The 24086-nt window shown below is 37.5% G+C and overlaps 1 protein-coding gene across 2 annotated transcripts in view; it reads right to left on the reverse strand.

Annotated features, from left to right (window-relative positions):
* Positions 1–24086, reverse strand: part of LOC136755306 (dedicator of cytokinesis protein 2) — a 435882-nt gene that overhangs the window by 323172 nt on the left and 88624 nt on the right. For both annotated transcript variants that reach the window (XM_066711776.1, XM_066711775.1), the window contains exons 11-15: positions 20548–20623; positions 10834–10913; positions 9846–9971; positions 8201–8325; positions 1612–1710 (exon numbers count right to left, since the gene is read on the reverse strand). In XM_066711776.1, coding sequence (XP_066567873.1) covers positions 1612–1710; positions 8201–8325; positions 9846–9971; positions 10834–10913; positions 20548–20623 — 506 coding nt within the window. The remainder of the gene's footprint in view (positions 1–1611; positions 1711–8200; positions 8326–9845; positions 9972–10833; positions 10914–20547; positions 20624–24086) is intronic.

A 24086-nucleotide genomic window follows, 5' to 3' on the forward strand; every position in this document is an offset into this window, starting at 1 on the left:
AAGTAGATGGATTATGAACTGGTTGATGTATAGGAAACAGAGGGTGTCAATTAGAGGAGTTGTTTCTAACTGGAGTGAGCTTGTTAGTGGAGTTCCACAGGGATCAGTACTAGGGTCTTTGCTTTTTCTAATCTATATTAATGATGTGAGGGGAGGTGACATTACAAATTAATATGTTTCTTTAATTCAGCTGGGCAACACAAATGTAAAAAAGCTAATATACTACGGCTTTGCAATTTATATGAAGAAATGGCTTTTGAAGGTAACCATGTTTCTCTGTGCTGTGAATTTTTTCTGACAAATTTGTAGATGTGCTGCTTGGAAAATGTATTATCTTTTGAATATTTGCTAATATGTGTGTTTTCTGTATTTCAAAAAGAACATGCTAGGCATTTTAATTTTTAAAAGTGTTTATAAGCTTGATTGATTTTTAAAGTAACAGTGTTTTGAGAATAAAAATGCCATCTGTACAGTATAACATTTCTTTCATAATACACATTTCTATATTAATTCAAAAAATAAATGTATAATAGACAGGACTAAATATTTCAATGTTTTATATTTCTTGTGATACATAGGTTTTATATGATCATTATATTTTTTAAATGTAAAATTAAGTGATTTGCTGCGCTATACCAAGCATTGTCATTTGTGTGCTGTAGTCCTGAAGTGTAATTTGTTTGCCGTGACGTTAGAGTACCTAATATTTTATACTGAAGTACAGTGCACAATAGAAATAGTTTGTAACTAAAAATATAAATAGTTTTTCGAGATTTAAGATTACAGTATATTTACAGTATAATTGTAAATCTTGAAAAACGACTCACTTCTAAATCTTTTGTTGTCATTTTTGTATTACTTTAGTATAAATACATGTTAATTTGGATTCATATGTTTTTTTTTTTTTTACTTTATGTGAATGAAAAGACACAAATTCACCCGGTTTCTCATTGGAAATAGTACATTTCAAAATATCACTGTCCTGGTCACAAAATAGCCATTTTTTATACTTTTGAGGTATAAGCAATTAGAAAATAACACTTAATACCCAGGAACAAAAATTGTGTTACATAGTGTAATCATACTTAATTTGATCCTTACCAATGTTGTTTCATTATACAGCACTCATCATTGTCTTCGAAGGACAATAACATGGCATGCTTCATAAATTAGTTTTCCCTCTTGAACAATCTGACCATTGTGATTTTATTTAAATTAAAGATTTTTTCAGGGGGGGTGTTTCTCTCTTTGCATTCCATCATTTTATGGTGTAGTGCACTGCCTTACTCAAGTATTAATTTGGTTATAATTAAACCCTGCATTAGTCACTTGAAAAATCAATGCACTAGAAATGTATTTGATTGAAGTTTCAACACAGAAAGAGTACAGTAAACAGTACAAAGTAAACAGAATAGTAATTGAAGATCTTTTAAAAAATGCAGTCACTGCAGTTTGAACTTATTTGTATTCAAAATGTACTTTTCGATATCAGGATTTTTTTTTCACAAAATTACAAATATAAATCAATTATGAATTACAGTGATATTTAATAATACTTGTGATACAATAATCACGTTTTTTTCCTCAATTTCGCAAAATCCCTACTGTCACCTTCACAGTCTCCATCCAGTGCTGGTGCCTCTGCTGGTAGTAGACCACAGAATGGTACTCGCTGACACAAGGGTCCCCAGCTCCCAGGCTCAGGGCATTCTGTGGGAGGGCAGGGGGGGTGTACAGCCAACAGAATAACAGCATTATTGACAGCAAAATATTATCAGTATAACAGAAGTTTAGCAACAGTAGCATCAGAAATATCCACAATACAATAGCAGCATTAACAGATGAATTACATAATTAACAGCAGTGTAATAATAGCAAGAGTATAAACAGTACAGCAAGAGTATTACAGTAACAAAGCACTATTAAGAGTAGTTATATTGTAGTATTAAACAACTACTGACATTTCCAAATTTATAGTTTTGTAAGTCTTCATGTGTTGTTAGAAGTTTCTGTGTTACAGAATGTATAAGTATCTGTAATTTTCTGTTTAATTCTGTCATATTTCAAAATGTCTAATCCCAAAAATGTAGGTTATGAACATAACGCTCCCTAAAATTACTGGTATGAGTACAACGACTTGGTTTGATCAGCAGCTGAATCTTCTGAAATCTTGACTGTTTCCTCCATCATATCACAGAGAGGCACAATCGGCCCTTTTCAACAGGGTCCTTGGAGTAGAACACAAAAACCCAGATTGCTAATGAAACCGCAGGGAACCAGGCGTACATTCCCTTTCAATTGTGCCATGAACCGTTACGCAGTATGGGTAGGTTTACCAGAGCTATCATTAGAGACATCACCAAGAAACTCTGTCCTCCCAAACAGTCTCTGCTGCCTGGGAAGCCCGAGTCACAGATCCCAATGGCAATGGGGCTTCCCTTGCCTCGGCTTTGACGCTGCCTGAAGGATCCAAGAAGCTGCTGGTCCACCACATTCATGTTGTAGAACCAAGGAAAAGTTTGAAGGGATGCCCATACAATGGCACTGCACACAATCTGAATAGATACTCCATGGATCAAGGCCCAAGAAGTTGCAGTGCCCCTCATTGAATGGCCAGTAGCCCCAGATGGTGGGTCAACCTGGCCATCATATAGGCCTTATTAAAGGCTTTGACCACCCAGGAAGACAGCCACTGCCTAGATAGAGGCTGACCTTGGTGACGTTTACCATAACTGACAAACAGCTGGTCAACACATGCACCAGGCAGAGCATATTTAGCTTCCTTGTCTAAGCCAAGTAGAAAGGAGGGGATAGAAAGCTTCCAGCATGAATTAGAAACAGGGAGTCTGAAGGAGCCTTGAGACTCAAGTGAAACAAAAGTAGAAACCTAGAAACTATACAGCCTCAATAAACAGGCAGACACTGATTTGCCCCCCTACACCTCTATGAAGCTATTTGATTTTATGACCAACAACAAGTCTCTATCTTAAATGTCTCGTCACTGCCACTGGATGCCATTCCCATTTTCACTTAAAATTGAACAGCAGAAATCGAGGCATACAAATGCCACAGAAATACATTTTAATTTTAATAGAATGTAAAATCTGCATGAGTAACCATAAGTCGCTCATGTTTAAGATTGGAGGGTTAATAACATTTTTTGAAGTTTAACATTTATTAATATTTATTACTGCATCAGTGCAGCATTTTAAATTACATTTTTTTCCAGTAATTGTTCAACACATTTAAAAATATTTTAAAGTTTTAATCGTGACTTGTTGCAATTGAAATGTTACAATGTTAATTTGAAACTTGATGTTAACATGTTTCAGTTCTGAATGTGCCTTTGGAATCTGGGATTTTCACCATAACAATTTGCGAACTTAATTGACAAATGCTGTGAAATTTCTGGTACCCAATTAATCTCCTTACAGAGTGAAGAAAGAATCACATTCCCTATAGAACATGTATAGAAAATTATATGTGATCTGTCTAAAAATACCTTTGTCTTTGACCTGTCTATTAGGGTCATATACATTTTTTTAGGAATTTGTGGTTTATAAGGCCTCACAGAGAGGAGACAGACACTGCGGTCAATATAGAACAGATAGGAACTCCTATATGGAGTATGAAGGAGGGCTCAAAGCTGTAATCTGACTTCAGATTTGCAAAGAACATTGTGAGTTTACTTAAGATATGATCTTCATCTATGACCTCTCCCTAAAGATCAATAAATATTTACAATGTCTTATATTGTCTTAAAGAATTGTGGACAATACAACAGAAATAGAAAGTCATATGGTCTTTATCCAAAAATGGCCTCACCCAGGACCTTTGACCTCTCCTTGGTGTTAAAATGAGAACTGGCTCCTTACAGAACACAACTAGAGTTATACTAATAATGGAACAGATATAGGAACCTATGTATGATCTATAAGAAAATATAATTTCCCATGACAAAATGAATGTTACACAATGTATTTTGAATTATTAATAATGTTGGTATTTTTCCAACTGTTAATTCATATTTTATCTCCTCACTATATGCTTGTCCTACATTTGCATTTTTTTTTATCTACCAGTATGGTTTATGTTAAACTTGTATTCCTTTTCTCTCAATTTGTGAAGGCATGGAAGTTGTCTACAAAAAGCAGAAAGATTTTTGAATGATTTAATCACTGAAGTTTTAGATTTGGTACAGCGATGCAAATCCACTCCCCTTCCCCACCCAGCAAAAAAGGACTATTTATTAATCATACAGTCCTTAGGTATCTCCAGTGTTGTTATGAAGATGGTGGAATCTATGTCTGTATACAATACAGGTAGCTGAATGATAGAACAATGAGATTCATATGCTATACCACCCATATAAAAGGCACTCATTAAAGAGGCACTTTATTACACTCCTAAATAAATCAGCTATTACTTAATTGATAGGATTACAGACTACATTACATTACAACCACTTTATATTTTTAAAATTTTAAGGCAGTGTAAAGGGGAGTTTTTGATTTCACAAAATATATGGGTTACTCATGATTGTGTAAAGAGCTAAAGGGACTGGGTGTCTGTGTGATGAGAAAATTAAAGCAGGCAGCAGGAGGGATTGCCTAGCTACAGCACACAGGGCCTATTGTGGCTCTGGTTTAATACAGTTTCAAAATCTGACATGCTGACTCACTTCCCTTAACCCATGAAAGACCAGTTTTATTGCACACAGATAGATTCCATTCAACTTATTGTGTGAATTCTGAAGACAATTGGTTGCACATGAGCATATTAATAGTAACATTATTTTGTAATTAATAGTAATATTGTTTATATTACATATACAGCTATACAATACCACTATATAACCCCAAAGGGTTTTACATACAACAGGTGGGTTGTGGGCTTGAGGTAGCCACCAGTAGGCCTACTCAAGTCTCAGGCCTATTCAACGACATAATATTAACTTTCACAGTTACGCAGACAACACACAATTATATTTGTCAGTAAATCCTAACAATACCATAGACATAGAAACACTAATCTGCTCTCTGTCCGGGATTAAAACATGGATGACAAGTAATTGTCTTGTGCTTAATTCTGACAAAAAATAAGTCCTAATTTTAGGGGACAAAATCCAACTGTTCATCATACACTGACAAAATTGAATAATGATAATTTTAATTTCTCCCCTGAGGAGATGGCACAAAACCTGGGTGTCATCTCTGACCTTAATCTATCCTTTGAATCACACATTCAGAATGTGTCGAGATCTTCCTTTCTCCAGCTTAGAAACATTGCTAGACTACACAATTCCTCTCATTACTTGACACTGAGAAATTGATACACACATTTGTTACATCTAGATTGGATTACTGTAATACCATTCTGTCAGGCGGCACAAACAGCTATTTCTGCACTTCAGTTAGTCCAAAATGTTGCTGCAATCCTAACTAAAACAAAATAACATGAACACGTCACTCCAGTATTAGCTTCTCTTCACTGGCTCCCAGTGTGCTATAGGATAGATTTTAAAGTTCTCTTACTAGCATTTAAAGCACTAAATAAACTGGCACCTCCCTACTTAAAAGATTTCCTTATCGAATACACTCCAGGTCGGCCATTGAGATCCCAGGAAGCCGGTTACTTAATGGTCCCTAAAATACACAAGAAAACCACAGGTGGTAGAGCATTTAGTTATAGGGCTCTGAAACTGTGGAATGATCTTCCAGCCTCTGTAAGAGATGCCCCCTCTGTCTTAGCCTTTAAATCACGGCTGAAAACTCATCTGTTTAGTCTCTGTTTTTCTAGCCCATGGTGCCGCCGGTGTGCCATGGACATGCAATGCACAATTGTATTTGGAGATGTCCTGCATTGCACGACCAGTACCTGAGCACAACTGTCTTTTTGTCTTCCAGCAACAGCCCCCTGTGAGGGTCCAATGAGGCACCTCATCTCCCACCATGTAAGCCTGACGAGGCACAATCGTCCTCAAGAGGTACCCCACAACGGAGGGCTAATGGAGCATCCACACCCAAGGTCTGACAAGCCATCGCCACCTGAAGGCTGTTGATTGTCCAACCCCCCCCACCCCCGAAGGCCAGCAAGAGGCCCCCACCAGAGGGAAGACCACAGCCAGTAGCACTGATCAAGAACTTTCTGATCTCCTTGCTGCTGTAACAACCATACTGCCTTGGAGGGGAGGCAACCATTAGGCCTAGGCCCTAAGCTGTGGACCCCCAGAGATTTATTTTCTCCTATATGCCATTCATTGGAGTTTTTAGTTTTTCTCTCAACCATGCCTAATTTATTTATTTATTTATCAGCAGACGACCTTGTCCAGGGTGACTTACAAAATATAAATGTAATGTTCATTTACTTTATTTTAGATCATGTAAACTGTTTAAAGGTACTTTAAAGGTTGTGTTGTACTTTATTGTATTATTTATGTATTCTTTTATTTTGCTGTATGTTTATTGTATGTTTACCAGTCTGTAAAGCGCTCTGTGGCTACCCTGTGAAGGGGCACTACACAAATAAAAATTGATTATTGATATACACGTCTATGAATATCCATGGTGCCATGCTCTATATAATAGGTGGGGTCTAGTGATACATGGTGGTATGGTGAAAGGGATGTGCATTTGATGTGCACTTAATTTATTACATTGTTAGGATGAAACAAAAGAAAAATCTAAATAAACCACAACTTCTAATGAGCCTAACACCACTTTAAACAGGTCCTTCTCTCAACACAAATACTAATAAAAGACAGACACTAACAAATAATCAAAATCCAAAGCCAAAAGAACAGTTCCTTGTTTCTCAGTTCTCCCTGCTACTCACTTCTAAACACCCACACAAACAAGGCATGCTGGCTTCCTGCCCTTTTGCAGGAGACAGGCCAAACAGTGGAGTCCTTTGGGTCAGGTGCTCCCCTAAGATGATTCATCCCCATTCTTTGTGGCCACACACACACAAACATGTATACGTCTATACACTATCAGGTAACAGATGATGGATCACATACTGAAACCGTGAGTGCCATACCTTTCAGTGGTATATGTAATTTTAAACATTTCTCACCAATTGATACTCGATTGATGAAATTCAACTGTTTAGTAAGTTGATACAGGTGTAATGGTAATTGACATTTGGTTGGTTTTAAATCATTACTGGTGTGCTGTTATCATGAAATCCTGTTGACACAGACAATATTATCTGTTTTAAGTGAAGACAGCAGAAACAATGATTAGATCTAGAAAATGAAAGTGGCATTAGAAAGATTACAAATGAAGCCAGAAACTAAGGACTGTAGGTAAACCAATGGGCTGTGAATTTATTTGAAGTATGGTAAGTGAAACAAACTGAAAAGCTGGGTTTAAATCTAGCATTTGTGTAATTAATGGAGTTTTCTATGGATACCATTACTTTGTCATACAGCCTTAGTTGTTTATGTTAAATTATGTAAAATAAATAGGTGGTAGAGACCTAGTACAGGAAATATTCATAAACAAATTGGATTTGAAGGATTTTATTCAAACCACCATTTGAGAAATATAGCTGCCACATGTTTGTATGAAGGAGTAAAACTCTTCATTTGTGAAACAAATGTCATAGATCACATGTCATAGATATGCGTATAGAGGACAAGTGATGAAAAAAACTAGAAGATTTCTAAAATAGTGCACAGTAAAAAAACTAAGAGGGGAATCAGTTCAAAATAATAACGTAAACAATGTTAAAGACCATGAAATTGGTGGTGATCCTTTTTTTACTTGTTTTATGTATAGTATAGGCTACAGGATATAATTTAATATCAGATAAAATTGCTAACAGTTTAAGTGTTAAATTTGAATTGTGTAATAGGCCTAATATAACTGTTCAAATAATTGCTGCTTAATAAACTGCCATTTAGCATTTCTGTCTAATTGTTATCACTGTAAGCTCAAAGTGTAGATTAAGTTAATCAAGCCTCACAGGTACTTTAGTTAGATGACTCATAATTGTAATTCATTGTAAGATCAAAAGGGTGATGTCATAGAAATATTTAAATGAAAAAGTTTAAATGACAAAATTAAATGGAAAAATCAAAAATAGTTTACTTATAGTACACTCCAACACATGAGGACATAAAAAACATTTTTTTTGGAAACTGACTGACTGATATCAGTATTAACTGCAGCAGCATCAGTAAATAAGAGTTTCATACCGGAACAATGTCTCCCTCCTCATTGCAGACCACCATGGTGACCTCCACGTTCTTCTGGGTGCTCTTGTTGCCTTTGTCAAACTCACCTTCCAGCAGGGTCACGTAGATATCATTCCTCACATCACCTGGAACACATAAGCACTCCACACTGCTCACTATTCACTGAAAACACACACACTGCATGCAAACTGAACAATACACAAGGACAGCATGACCAAACAAGGTCAAACCTTGGGCACCATAATTTCTGAAGTTTACATTTTAGTCACTGCATGCAGGCTGAAGTTTAAAAAGAGAAGTGTTATGTCCCATCCTCAGTCTATCTAGGGTGCCACTTTTACCTTTGTGCAGGCCTTGACCATGCAAACTGCACATATACACACACATTGCACAATTCTAGTAAAGACTCAGTATGACCAAGACCTGAGCACAAAGCAGAATTAATTTAATTTATGTAAGGTTCTTATTATGTATTTATTTATTTATATTATTGGTCTTCAGGTCTTTTTTAATTAATATTAAGCTGACATTTTTTTAATACAATTTCAGAGAAACAGTACTGTAAAAAACAGTTACTGTTTTCACTATGTAGATTCATGAGAGTGGTATGATGATGAAGGGATATAGAAGACATCCATTTCAAGCGTTTTTCTTTTTAAAAAGCATTTAAATTTTTTATAACATTATACAGACAGATACAGAGACACAGATGGACAGATGGACTTATTTAATTTAAAACATGGAAATTGAAGTTTTACTTTTTATTAAACAGGGATCACAGAAAGTACAACACCAACCCTGACACAGTGCCCCATCTGTCTATCAGGGCAGCAGAGTGCAAAGAGGAGGGGGGGAGCTGGGGAAAAAATGGGCAGTCTGCACTCCATTGCTTAAGGAGGTATATTATGACAACGATTTGTTACTCCTCAGCTACCATAATTGTTGAAAGAGGATGGATTCACTTATAAGCTGATTATGTTTGCCCAGGTGTAGGTGTGCAGTGCTGCTATGGATTAGACACCCTGACATCTCATTCATCTACTGCCGGCTGGCACAGCAAACTGGGTAATATGAATTATAAAATGTATTACAAAACTGAGACATTAAGTAAACAAATGGCATTCTGTCACCAAAAAGGAAAACAGAGATCACAATGGATCCTAACTCACACCTGCTGAAGCTGCTGTGTGACCCCACTGTGCAGCACACCTCCATACACTGTACCATATTTTATCTAATCTGTTGCATCATCATTCATGTGCATGTCACCTTCAATAATGTTCTCAGCCAAAAGGAGAAATAATATTGTGGGTGGATACACAAGACTGAGAAACTAGTTAGTAATTAGTACTAGTTTTAATAGAAGTGGTGGTAATAGTAATGAAAACACAATAGAAAAAGTAGTGACAGTAGTAGCAATAGTAACTGTGCTGGGAAGGCTCCCAGGAGAGGGCTGTTCAAGCTATTTCTCTGGTCTGGGTGAATAGAGAGCATGTTGACCATGTAGAATATGCAAGTGGAAATAAAACATCATCCAAAATGTGAGTTTAGAAATGCAAAAGAATTATACAACTAATGGGTTATAAAATAATCCCACAATCTTATTTTGTGTGTCTGTCTCTTTCTTCCTCACTCTTTCTCTCACCTGGCATGATGATCTCTGGGAAGCCCATCTTCCGTGCTGTGACAGTGTTCCTGTCCACCAGATGAGGCTGCTCCTTCCTGAGCTGCTGAACATCGCCCTCCAACATTCGCAGCGACACCCACAGCCCTGCAAAACACAGTGCCATTACAACACACACATCTGAGCCTGGCAGCAGCACAAAATCTGATCATCATTAGAAAATATTTACGTGCATTAATATGCAATGTTTTACCCAAGTCCTAATAAAGTCTTGGTTTAAAGAGAACTGATAATTCTTATTATAATGTATCAAATATCATTGTGTGCAAAATGTACAGACATGCTCTTCACCATAAAAAGCACAACATAGTCCAATGTATTACCATTGAAAATGTCTTACTGCAAGTAAGTACTACTTTGCTTATGTATTGTATAACTTTATTTTATGAAACAACAAAATGTCACGCCCACCTTATGTTAGGGAGAAGACTGTGCCAGTAACTAACATCTGTGCAGAAAGAGCACCCCTAAATCTCTCCTCTCAGCTCTGTAGCTGTTAACCAAGGAAGAGTGAGTGATTACAGAGGCACAGATTTTTGACATGTATATCTATTATTCTCTAATTACAGGGCTCTAAGGTATGGCTTGTCAATATGTGACATCTGGTTCCTGCTATCACTTTACACTCAATTGAACACAACAACTGGGCAGGGACTGAGGAAAGGAAAGAATGGGGTAGTGAAGAGAGGAAGAAGAAGAAAAATAATGAAAGAAAAGAGATGGAAGGGTTGGGGGAGAGAACTGGGGAAAAGGAGAGGACAGCCAGGATAAAGAGTTGCAGAGAAAGACAGTGTAGGGAATGGAAAAATAGATGGCTTCAGTGAAAAAGTGAAAGTGAATCAAATAAGCAAAAGGAAAGATTGAGGGAGCTAGAAAGAGGAGGAGTGAAAAAGATTGAGAGTGAGAGACTGATAGCTCCAGTTCCTCCTCTTGTCCATCTGGCCAGTACCTTGTCCTTTGTGATTGATCTCTTTGGCTTCTGTCATTTTCCTGATCATGCTGTGGAGGAAATCGTTCTCTGCTGACACTCTGTATAAGAAAAACGATAGAGGAGGAAGGGATGAGAGAGAATCCAGCAGGCACACACAGTGAAGAAGGAAGGACAAACACAGGTGGGGATGAGCTTTGCACAGTCTATAGCGGATATCAACAGACACACCTGTACTCCACCAGACAGTAGTAGTAATATAGGGCACTTTTTCTGAAGGGGAATTTGACCTTTGACCTGAACTTGAGTTGAACTCGGGTGGGGCCCTTCCTAGGGGGTGGGGGGGCCTTCCTAGGGGGGTTAAGGGAAGATTTGACCTTTTGACCTTGAACTTGAGTTGAACTTTGGGGGGGCCCTTCCTAGGGGGTGGTGGGGTGCTTGTACCACGTCACAGAATAATTACCATATTGATGGGTTCCGAAGGAATGTGCAGGGTGGTGGGGGTCTTCAACTGTTTTTCAAACCCTCCAAAAGATTTGTCTTTAAGCCAGACTGATACTTTAGTAAAATAGCTATTTTTCTCTATACGTGTGAAGCTCCAAAAGAGCGCTATGTATACCCTTCAGATTCTTTAGAAAACATAGATATTTTTCCCTACACAAGTGAAGCTCCAAAAGAGTTCTATTAAAGCCCTCCCGATTCTTTAGTAACATAGATACTTCTACTTAAGCGAGATCCGCGAGGCTGTCTCTTCAACAGGGCCAAAGCTGTTACCTCTTTCAAATGGACAAGGGTTATGTCAGTCTGGAGCTTTTCGAGCTAGTGGGGGTGGCGAGGAGATGTCTACGTCTTTAGTAACCTCGGATCGGTGAAGAATTTTTATATTTGGGGGCGGAGTTGACAGGGCACTGAAGAAATAGCCTACCACGTTAGAGTTTGGTTTGAAGAATTTAAATATTTGGGGGCGGAGTTAACAGGGCACTGATGACAGGTGGGGTCTGTTTTCAATTTAAGAAGCGGCTCTGTTTACGTTTGAGGCCATGGGCCCCCCTAGCCCCGGATAATGGAATGTGGTGAGAGATAACGATCTGTAGAAGCGGTGGGGGCTGTGGACAGCTTGAGAGACACAAGATGGACTGAACTTTAGAAAATCCTGAATATGCACAAAAGTAAAAGAAATGTAGTACAGAAAATGTAATTGGAACTTTCAGTAATCAACATAATATCAGCAAATACCACTCCTACCCAAGACCTATATTCTCCTGTATTGTAGAATATATCAAACGTGTTATTTAAAGAAAAGGTAAATGTAAAGCTTGAATAAATACAAATATAATGTTTTAAATGTTTGTGTGTGTGTGTGTGTGTGTGTATTCACAACACCCGGTGATGTAAATGAAATGTAACGTTACTAAGTTAACTTAAGAAATCCTTAGAAGAACCATAGAATATATATGTAGAAACTGTGAAATTTCAATAAAACTCAATAAAAGCAGCATTTGTAATAATATTAGTAACAAAACATCAAATTATTTTAAATAAATATCTAATGTAATCTATTCATGCAATAAGATTAAGTAAATACACAATATGATTTAAGCAAAAATCTATGTGTGTATGTATATTTATATAATTTACACATTATAATAGCTTGGGGGTGCAGTCTGAAGACCTTAATGGTCTTGGTTGTATTGACAGTAAGACATTTGAACAGACTTCAGTACAACTAACTAGTAACTTATGTACAGACATAAAGAACGAAAACACAATTTAATAACGATAGTAAGTAAATGAAACTAAACCACACTTATTTAACTTAAGACATATATATATATATATAGCTAAGAAAATAAAAAAAAGTTCCGGCCTCTGTGGAGAGCCACCTGAAAAGCTGCCAGGAATGCGGCCCGTACATTCACAGCCCCTCTCTGATCTGAACCCCCTGACACAGATCCTCCAGAGCAGACCGGACAGCACAATGTCACATTACAGCGGTGCCAATGCAGGGTGTCTGTCTAGTTAGTTAGATAGTTGTATGAATTCTCAGCATTGACACTGTTAAGGCTGTACAGAAACGCATGAGAACTGCAAGGTCTTGAATGTTTTTATTTTTCCTTACTAAGGAAAATAAAATGAAATGTTTGTGCTTTAAAAGATTAATTTCACTTTACATTTGTATTGATTTGTATTACAAATAACTTCAATAATAACTAAACTGACCACCCACCACCGTCTGTCTGTGAGCACACTAAAGACAAATTAAACTTTCCAAATAGTGACATTAAAAATACACTAACTTGAAAGTGTAAAGATTGCATCTAAGAGGGGTTGAAAATTAAATGATTGACATTAAACAGATTAGTAATTGTAAGAATAAGTAGCATCTTAATGGTTACCTTGAATTCAGGACAATACAGTTAATGAATGGGCAGGGCTATTAAGCCTGGTTGAACATTATTCAAAATACAACACTAGTGATCGTTTGGAGTGTTACACAAATTGGGGGACAGGATTTCTCAAGCTTTAAGGGGGTTGAACCACCGTCACACGTCCCACGTCCCACAGCATAGGACACTGACTCTCGTACCCCGTCATCTGTCTGCATTACCCCTGAAATGAAAAGTACAGCTTCAACCACATCAGTTTTTCTGGTCTGTCAAGAAGTATGGTGCCATGTGTATCGCCTTCTAACAGCATGTTTAATAAAATCTTATTGATTTGTTGTTTTATTCAGCACTTGTATTTTAGATCATATGAACACAGTTTTTATACTGGTGGACATATTTGGCTTTTGGGCCCGATGTACAAGCAATTTTAAGCGGGATTTGACTTATCAGTAAAATACAGGCTAAAGACAAAGGTTCATTTTACCAAAGATCAAGATTTTATTTTATTTTATTGTTTTGGATTTATTCAACCTTAATCAAATGCATTATTATAAATCACAATGCTGAATACAAACAGGGAGCCTATGACAAATACTCAGGGGGAATCTGCTTTAGATTAGTATGTAATTTCAAATAACTAGACCAAATACCTCAAACACATCAGAAATAACTTTCCGTCTTTATGACATTAGTCGGCTGAAAAAGGTTTTCAAAGTAAGATAAAAGAAACAAATGTGTAACTTTAAATAAAAAAAACAACAACATTTTACTCATTTGTGACAATAAAGAAAACTAAGTTGAGGCCCTAAAACAGAGACCTAATAAATGCTTAGAAACAACAACACATTTGTGTCGTTCAAATAAGAAAACGGAATAGCGGGTGACCACAGCCCGGGTGGAAGGGATCTAACTGTGTCTGTGTGTTAAAAAGTCACGAAACATGATTGTGAAAACTATGACTCATTACATAAGTTTGAATTACTATTTATTTATTTGTTTTCTTTACAGTTCTCTTTCTGGTTGAGCATCCTGAAAAGAACTGCACATTCATATCAGATCAGGGGTTTGATATGAGAGAGCTGTGAACTCAGCGATCGGTAATAAGCATCAGTCACAGGCTAGGGGCCCCAGCCCGGGGTGGAGCCGCTGATCAAAACCCCTGCAGGGGCAGAGCAGGCGCCTCTAAGAGCTCTTCTGGTTGGTAGCACAGACCGAGGACCTAGGTAGTAGAGGTGCTTTTTTGTTTAGTTGTATCATTGACTATATACCTAATTTTCTTTTATGGATATCGAATGTCAAGATTTTTTAAAAGACAAATATTAAAATAATAGAGGAAAGTCAGACAATAGAATTAATTGTAAAAATTAAGAATTGCCCTATAGGAGGTATGTATGAGGTGGATTATAGCCTTAAATAGATCAAAATATATATATGTTTTCATTTGATCTATTTAACTTTAGTGTGCTCACAGACAGGCGGTGGTGGGTGGTCAGTTTAGTTATTATTGAAGTTATTTGTAATACAAATCAATACAAATGTAAAGTGAAATTAATCTTTTAAAGCACAAACATTTCATTTTATTTTCCTTTAGTTTACTGATCCTGTCTGGAAATGATAATACCTTAGTAAGGAAAAATAAAAACATTCAAGACCTTGCAGTTCTCATGCGTTTCTGTACAGCCTTAACAGTGTCAATGCTGAGAATTCATACAACTATCTAACTAACTAGACAGACACCCTGCATTGGCACCGCTGTAATGTGACATTGTGCTGTCCGGTCTGCTCTGGAGGATCTGTGTCAGGGGGTTCAGATCAGAGAGGGGCTGTGAATGTATGGGCCGCATTCCTGGCAGCTTTTCAGGTGGCTCTCCACAGAGGCCAGAACTTTTTTTTATTTTCTTAGCTGGACTCTCCTCCCCCACCGCTTTCTCCCCAGCGCGGTCAGATCAGCCCTTTTTAGCAAAACGCTGGATGACTCAGAGTGTACAGGAGTCAAGGAGGTCATTAAAACAATACTTATTTAATTTGTATACAGAGACACATCGAACAGGTTGATGTGCATAACTTGTGTCTTTTTAACTACTTTACTTATTTTGAACGTTATTTGGGGTACGAGTTGTACAGTAAAGCGAAATCAGATTTAGCAGAGAGAGACACAAGCCGGTAAGAACATGTTTTTGTACAAAATAAGAATCAGAGAGGTATCTATTTTATTAAATGCTTCTTTATTGTTAATAACATACACAAGGTGGGAAGGAAGGAAATGATGCTACATCAGCTCAATGTATAGAATATTAATCTGAATTGCGCTGGTCCTGTTTCTGCTCACGTTTCAAAGATAATCAGTGAACTATTGGCCGGGTGACTGAGAATCTGCGATGCTGTTTTAAACCCTAGATGCTTAAGCTATATGCTGTTAGGTCCTAGCTGTTGATTTGACAGATCTGTTCAGGGTGATGCTGTATCTGTCTGTCAGTCTGTCACCATGTGTAAAAATAAAAAACAGCTTTATGTTATCACTAGACTACATACAGTTAAAAGGAATGCCACATGGCTAAACTTGGCTCTTGAAACAGAGCAGGACATTAAGGCTTCTGGATATGCGTGAGCTCAGACCCCCACCCCAACCCATACAGCGCCGCTTAAACTCCTCTTGAGGAGACCTATGTGTAATAAAAATAATAAAATCGATATATGCAATAAGCCCACAAATATTTTGAATATAAAGTATTGACTATTTCTGTTTGCTATGTGTTCTTTGTTACAACCGGAATTGACTTTGATATAGAAAATACATTTTATATTGCACTGATGTTGTAAGTTGCCCTGGATAAGTGCGTCTGCCGAAAAAAAAAAAAAAAAAAAAAAAAAAAAAAAAAATAATAATAATAATAATAATAATAAAGCATTTCCCAAATTTCAACGTTTGTAGCGAAATAGTAAATTCTATCACATCAGTATGTCATGTATTTCAGTACACTGTGCATGTTTCAACACAATTGTACATTACTTAGATACAGACAATGAGTCTCATAAAGCAGTTTACAAAACTAGTGAAATACATCTGGTGTCTCATATATCTGTACAATATCACTTAATTGCAAAAATGGTTTAAAACCATAAAAAGGAAGACTTAAAATCAGACACCCAGATAAGAACTACATAGAATTTATACAGAATATCATTTAGAGATGTTACTGAATCACGTTACTCAGACAGGGTAGAAGTGCCTGACCGCTGGATTTGTACAGCTTTTCTGGTGATAAATTCTCAGTCATTAGTGGGTCTAGTTTTGTGTTGTTGATGGAAGCGTGCCGCTCCTGCAAACCCCCACCGCGGTGCTGAGAGCAGGACGTGCTTCTTATGAAGCCCCTCCACTGCAGTGTGATCCTGTCAGGGCATCAGTGGGATGACTGTGTGAACTGTTTCGGTAAGGCAAATTCTTAATAAAACGTTCAAATATTCGAGTGTGTCGGTTTGGTCTTTATAACTCACCCTGTTATTATGGTTATTTATTTATGTATGTATGTATTTTCTTTTTATTTTTTATCGGTTTTCTCTATTTCTAGCCAATCTCTCCTTTTCTGTGCCTGATTGTTTTGTGTTAACCCTATCTCACTACAGACCTGCTTGATTCACGCATGATCCGGTGTGACTCTAGTGTGACTGTGTCTCCCTGCGCTTATCTTTCGCTGTTGTCTCTAAGGTTGCTGCTCCCTCTGGCCTCTGTCTGTATTCTGTTTATGTGCTGCTAGGTCGGTCTCACTCCCTGAGATGCTGAGACTGGAGACAATTTTTCTAGAAAAAGTATAAATCTACTGTTTTAATAGACACATACTTAATGAATGATACATATTTAATATGTCTAAAGTTACTTTAGTATTTTTTAATTTATTTTTTTCTTAACATCATGGGGTGCATTCTTTATTTCTGTAAGAAAGTTACTACTTCTACTTCTAGGCTTCTGTTTGACCGTGGAGAGTTATCTAACTAGCAAAGAGAGCTGTGCTCAGTTAAATGTCGGTTATATACTGTCTTAAGTTATATATATATATATATATATATATATATATATATATATATATATATATATATACACTCACCTAAAGGATTATTAGGAACACCTGTTCAATTTCTCATTAATGCAATTATCTAACCAACCAATCACATGGCAGTTGCTTCAATGCATTTAGGGGTGTGGTCCTGGTCAAGACAATCTCCTGAACTCCAAACTGAATGTCTGAATGGGAAAGAAAGGTGATTTAAGCAATTTTGAGCGCGGCATGGTTGTTGGTGCCAGACGGGCCAGTCTGAGTATTTCACAATCTGCTCAGTTACTGGGATTTTCACGCACAACCATTTCTAGGGTTTACAAAGAATGGTGTGAAAAGGGAAAAACATCCAGTATGCGGCAGTCCTGTGGGCGAAAATGCCTTGTTGATGCTAGAGGTCAGAGGAGAATGGGCCGACTGATTCAAGCTGATAGAAGAGCAACTTTGACTGAAATAACCACTCGTTACAACCGAGGTAAGCAGCAAAGCATTTGTGAAGCCACAACACGTACAACCTTGAGGCGGATGGGCTACAACAGCAGAAGACCCCACCGGGTACCACTCATCTCCACTACAAATAGGAAAAAGAGGCTACAATTTGCACAAGCTCACCAAAATTGGACAGTTGAAGACTGGAAAAATGTTGCCTGGTCTGATGAGTCTCGATTTCTGTTGAGACATTCAGATGGTAGAGTCCGAATTTGGCGTAAACAGAATGAGAACATGGATCCATCATGCCTTGTTACCACTGTGCAGGCTGGTGGTGGTGGTGTAATGGTGTGGGGGATGTTTTCTTGGCACACTTTAGGCCCCTTAGTGCCAATTGGGCATCGTTTAAATGCCACGGCCTACCTGAGCATTGTTTCTGACCATGTCCATCCCTTTATGACCACCATGTACCCATCCTCTGATTGCTACTTCCAGCAGGATAATGCACCATGTCACAAAGGTCGAATCATTTCAAATTGGTTTCTTGAACATGACAATGAGTTCACTGTACTAAACTGGCCCCCACAGTCACCAGATCTCAACCCAATAGAGCATCTTTGGGATGTGGTGGAACGGGAGCTTCGTGCCCTGGATATGCATCCCACAAATCTCCATCAACTGCAAGATGCTATCCTATCAATATGGGCCAACATTTCTAAAGAATGCTTTCAGCACCTTGTTGAATCAATGCCACGTAGAATTAAGGCAGTTCTGAAGGCGAAAGGGGGTCAAACACAGTATTAGTATGGTGTTCCTAATAATCCTTTAGGTGAGTGTATATATATACATATATATATATATATATATATATATATATATATATATATATATATATATTTTTTTTTTTTTTCTTAAGTTAAATAAGTGTGGTTTAGTTTCATTTACTTACTATTGTTATTAAATTGTGTTTTCGTTCTTTATGTCTGTACATAAGTTACTAGTTAGTTGTACTGAAGTCTGTTCAAATGTCTTACTGTCAATACAACCAAGACCATTAAGGTCTTCAGACTGCACCCCCAAGCTATTATAATGTGTAAATTATATAAATATACATACACACATAGATTTTTGCTTAAATCATATTGTGTATTTACTTAATCTTATTGCATGAATGGATTACATTAGATATTTATTTAAAATAATTTGATGTTTTGTTACTAATATTATTACAAATGCTGCTTTTATTGAGTTTTATTGAAATTTCACAGTTTCTACATATATATTCTATGGTTCTTCTAAGGATTTCTTAAGTTAACTTAGTAACGTTACATTTCATTTACATCACCGGGTGTTGTGAATACACACACACACACACACACACAAACATTTAAAACATTATATTTGTATTTATTCAAGCTTTACATTTACCTTTTCTTTAAATAACACGTTTGATATATTCTACAATACAGGAGAATATAGGTCTTGGGTAGGAGTGGTATTTGCTGATATTATGTTGATTACTGAAAGTTCCAATTACATTTTCTGTACTACATTTCTTTTACTTTTGTGCATATTCAGGATTTTCTAAAGTTCAGTCCATCATGTGTCTCTCAAGCTGTCCACAGCCCCCACCGCTACTACAGATCGCTATCTCTCGCCACATTCCATTATCCGGGGCTAGGGGGGCCCATGGCCTCAAATGTAAATAGAGCCGCTTCTTAAATTGAAAACAGACCCCACCTGTCATCAGTGCCCTGTTAACTCCGCCCCCACATATTTAAATTCTTCAAACCAAACTCTAACGTGGTAGGCTATTTCTTCAGTGCCCTGTTAACTCCGCCCCCAAATATAAAAATTCTTCACCAATCCGAGGTTACTAAAGACGTAGACATCTCCTCGCCACCCCCACTAGCTCGAAAAGCTCCAGACTGACATAACCCTTGTCCATTTGAAAGAGGTAACAGCTTTGGCCCTGTTGAAGAGACAGCCTTGCGGATCTCGCTTAAGTAGAAGTATCTATGTTACTAAAGAATCGGGAGGGCTTTAATAGAACTCTTTTGGAGCTTCACTCGAATAGGGAAAAATAGCTATTCTACTAAATAAATCGGGAGGACTTAAATATAACTCTTTTGGAGCTTCACTAGCGTAGGGAAAAATATCTATGTTTTCTAAAGAATCTGAAGGGTATACATAGCGCTCTTTTGGAGCTTCACACGTATAGAGAAAAATAGCTATTTTACTAAAGAATCAGTCTGGCTTAAAGACAAATCTTTTGGAGGGTTTGAAAAACAGTTGAAGAACCCCACCACCCTGCACATTCCTTCGGAACCCACCAATATGGTAATTATTCTGTGACGCGGTACAAGCACCCCGCACCCCCTAGGAAGGCCCCCCACCCCCTAGGAAGGCCCCCCCCCCCGAGTTCAACTCAAGTTGAAGCTCAAAAGGTCAAATCTCCCCTTAACCCCTCTAGGAAGGCCCCCCCCCCCCCCCGAGTTCAACTCAAGTTCAGGTCAAAGGTCAAATCTCCCCTTAACCCCTCTAGGAAGGGCCCCCCCCCCCCGAGTTCAACTCAAGTTCAGGTCAAAGGTCAAATCCCCCACAGCCCCCCCTTCCGAAAAAGTGCCCTATATTACTCCTGACAGTACACTGCAGGTAGAGAGAGCAGCTCACAGAGGAATACGCATCATAAAGACACACAGACATACACACATAGCACAGACTTGTACACAACATACATACATACAATAGTCAAAGCAAGCCAAACTGAATGACACAATCACATACATTGATAAACACACAAATCCATGCAAACACAGAGGCATGCATGGACACTCATGGGTGTGTGTGGAGGGAGGGTCACTTACTGCATGAAGGGGATGAAGTGCTGTTTTTCCTCAACGCTCTCCACCTTCCCTTTGATTATGTCTGTCACATCCATCACTGCAAGACAGGTCCCACAATTCACTGCGACCATATCACCGCACACAGTCCTACTTTAATTAGATTCTGCACATTGTTCAGCACTTCTTCAATCATACACCATGACAGACAGATAAATCTCTTTTTCATGCTTCTGCATCAGAAAGTGAAGGGTAACAGTAGATGTAGTACAGTCATGTAGTAATGTAGGGGCTATAGGAGTGGGAACATGTCCATTCATAAACCACAAATCAGCTCTTTTTGTAACACATGCTTAGGAATATCACCATTGTTTGTTTTTGTGTATATCAAAATGGGATTAAGAAAGATTACCAATGTGTATTTTCATTAACAATGCACACAACATGGTATGTTTGGTCCTGTTACCAAACACACACACACAGAGAGAAAGGGAGAGAGATAAAAACTTTTCTGAGCCTGTTGATTGGAGCAATGCTGGCTAAATTTTTCTAGACAAAATAATAATCTGACTGAGATTTTCAAAACTAGAAACAAAAAATAGACAATATGAATTAAATAATTATAAAAAATACTAATGCAGTTATCCTCTGGGGGGTTCAGAGAGTACAAGGGATTCTTCTTTGAAAGCAGTTAAATGACCATTAGGTTATTAGGAATGGAGTGTCCAGGTTTTCACAAGGAACAAAGTCAGTGTCACATTTGGGTACTGAGTCATTGTGTCTCAGTGTTTTAATGTGTCTGTATCTTAGATGCTGACACACTAAGACCGTTTTCTGGTGTCTACATGTGTCAGTGTCTCCAAGTGACAGAATATCAGTCAGGCAGTGAGGACAGTTGGGTTGCAGGCAAACCGATGGCTGTACTTAACAGCCTTGGGGTAGCTGCACTGCAGGCTGATGGATGACAGCTATTATTATGTGCTGGCCAGTGCACAGGGCCAGAGTCATAGAACCTAAAGAACATAAGTAATGTTATAAATGAGAGGAGGCCATTTGACCCATTGTGCTTGTTTGGTGTCCATTAATAAGTGAACCATGGGTCCTATCTAGTCTATTTTTAAATGTTCCCAAATTTTCAGCTTCAACCACATCGCTGGGGAGTTTGTTCCAGATTATGGAACAATTGTGGAATTTTCATTTCTGTCCCCGGGTCCATGTGTCCCTGCAGATCTGGAAAAGCTCCTCTGGATTGATGTGGTCGATGCCTTTCATGATTTTGAAGACTTGACTCAAAAACCCACAAAGTCTTCTCTGTTCCAGGGTGAAAGGTTCAGTTCCCTCAGTCTCTCTGAGTAGGGAATGTCCTATAGAGACTGTACTGTACCCTAACCCTGTACAGTTCTGGGCACCACACTTCAAGAAAGAAATTGCTGCTTATTCATTTATTCAACACTTATTCATCAGTGCTTCCACAGCCAGGCAAAAGAGCTTCCCTTCCACAGAGCCTTAAGTAGATGCTTTCAAATGTTATACTTCCACTCATGCATTTTAATAAGTAGTAAATAGATCCCCGCTGCCTTTCTGGGAAAAATAAATATGAGCATCAATCAGGCTGAGGGAAAGAAATGTCCTATCATTCACAGTGGCTTGTACATCAGGGGAAGGTGGAGGTGGGTGCAGATAATAAAAAAGCTGCTCAGATTCCATGTATTAATAGTTACGGTAAATTGATTTAATGTTAGTTAGAGTTAAAGTTTCAGATTTGACAAATTCATCTATGTCAAGTAACACAGCTGCTGCAGACAAACACAGAGATTGCAGCTTAGAGCCTGTGCAGTTACTGTGCTGTTGAGCCATGAATAGGTGAGGAAGGCTGATCAAAGGCACTGTGCTTTATGTATGTATAGAGGTATTGATACACCATATGTATGTATCATATGTCTGACAAGGAGACTGCTGTGTTTCGGTGTTATACTGTTATTTTTGTTAAATAAATATATTGTGCTGTATGTGTAATTTGCTAGCTTTCAATATTAGAAAGTATTATCATTTAGATAAATAGCATTATATCTCCATAAAATACTATTCTATCTAGACTGTTCTTTGGTTATTTTCTCTATGGATGTTCATTCTGTTCTATTATTTTGGTAACAAAAGATTCCAGAGCTCATATATACTTAGTAAGTGATTTTGGCATTGACTTGTATTAAGAAAAATGTATGAGCATATGTCCATGAGTGTAGCAACCACCATAGTATGTCAGTTATTTAATTAACAAGACAGGACTAAATTTATAGGTATTGCATATTCAATATTTGTCATTTTATAAACTCGAGAAATAAGCATAAACCAAGCGCACAGAAATGTGAGTGATGGAGTGTTAAGTGTTAAGAGTGTTAAGAGTGTCCAAATGTATTTAATGATAATGTTTAATAAGAATTATTGTAAATGTTCATTGTGTGTAGTTTAATTTAAAGTACATGAATAAATTTGAGTTATGTTGATTTTGATTCCTAAAATGTATGACAAATATGACACACCATAGAAAGAAAGAGAAAAAAAATCAGGCAGCAAGGACTAACAAATGCAAGATCCAAACACAAAGTGCATGACCAATAATTTAAATTGAATCAATTTTAAATGAATTCAACATTAAAATGTATTTCTCTTATTGTCTTGTCAGAAATATATCCAAAAAATTTGATTGTTTGAGCATTGGATGGTAATTTGAAATGCAATGTCAAAGGCTCAGTTTTTGGTACAAAAAGATTTCGTGAACTGTGTGTAAATACAATAGGTTCTTGTCACCTCCACATACAAATGGTGATGCATGAGACAATGATAATTTATTTCTGCCAGTGTCACTTGAAATGAAAATCAGCAGTGGAATGTTAAAGGCTCTTTTAGTATTCCAGTGTCATTATACTGTATTATTGCACTTTGTATTGCACTTATTTTGTAAGTCGCCCTGGATAAGGGTCGTCTGCCAAGAAATTTAAAAAAAAAAAAGAAAATTATGATTGAGTCCTTGACACGACAACTGAGCTGGCTCTGGAATCACAAGATCCACTTACTTAGAGAAGAAGGCAAATAATGTAGCAATGGTAAGAATCTGGTTAATTTAGCTAGCTTTATTTTACTACTCTGAATTTCTTTTACTGAATTTGGAGTCTCGATGGTTTACCTTTTATTGATTGATCAGCTCAGTAAGTACACCAGTGAAAGGTAGAAATCTGACATCTTGTTTGCTTTGAATCAATCATGTTGATAAGGTGTATTGATCACGTTAGAGCTGTAACTTGGAACAAGGTGATGTTCTTTTCTTGTTTTAATTTCAGAAATTCAGTCCACATGCATTCTCTCTGTGTACCAGACTTTGAAATGCATCCTGAGATCAAAGCTGTTCTTAACAGAGGCTTGGAGAGGATTAGTCTGTGTACACTGAGCTTCAAACTTTGGCAATAACGTTTAAAATGGATGATGAAAGGAAGCCAAATTTGACTATGCCAAAAAAATCTACTACTAATCTACTAATCATCTACTAATTAAAAAAAACAGGATTT

This window comes from Amia ocellicauda, chromosome 8, assembly GCF_036373705.1.
Source record: "Amia ocellicauda isolate fAmiCal2 chromosome 8, fAmiCal2.hap1, whole genome shotgun sequence".
Lineage (NCBI taxonomy): Eukaryota > Metazoa > Chordata > Actinopteri > Amiiformes > Amiidae > Amia > Amia ocellicauda.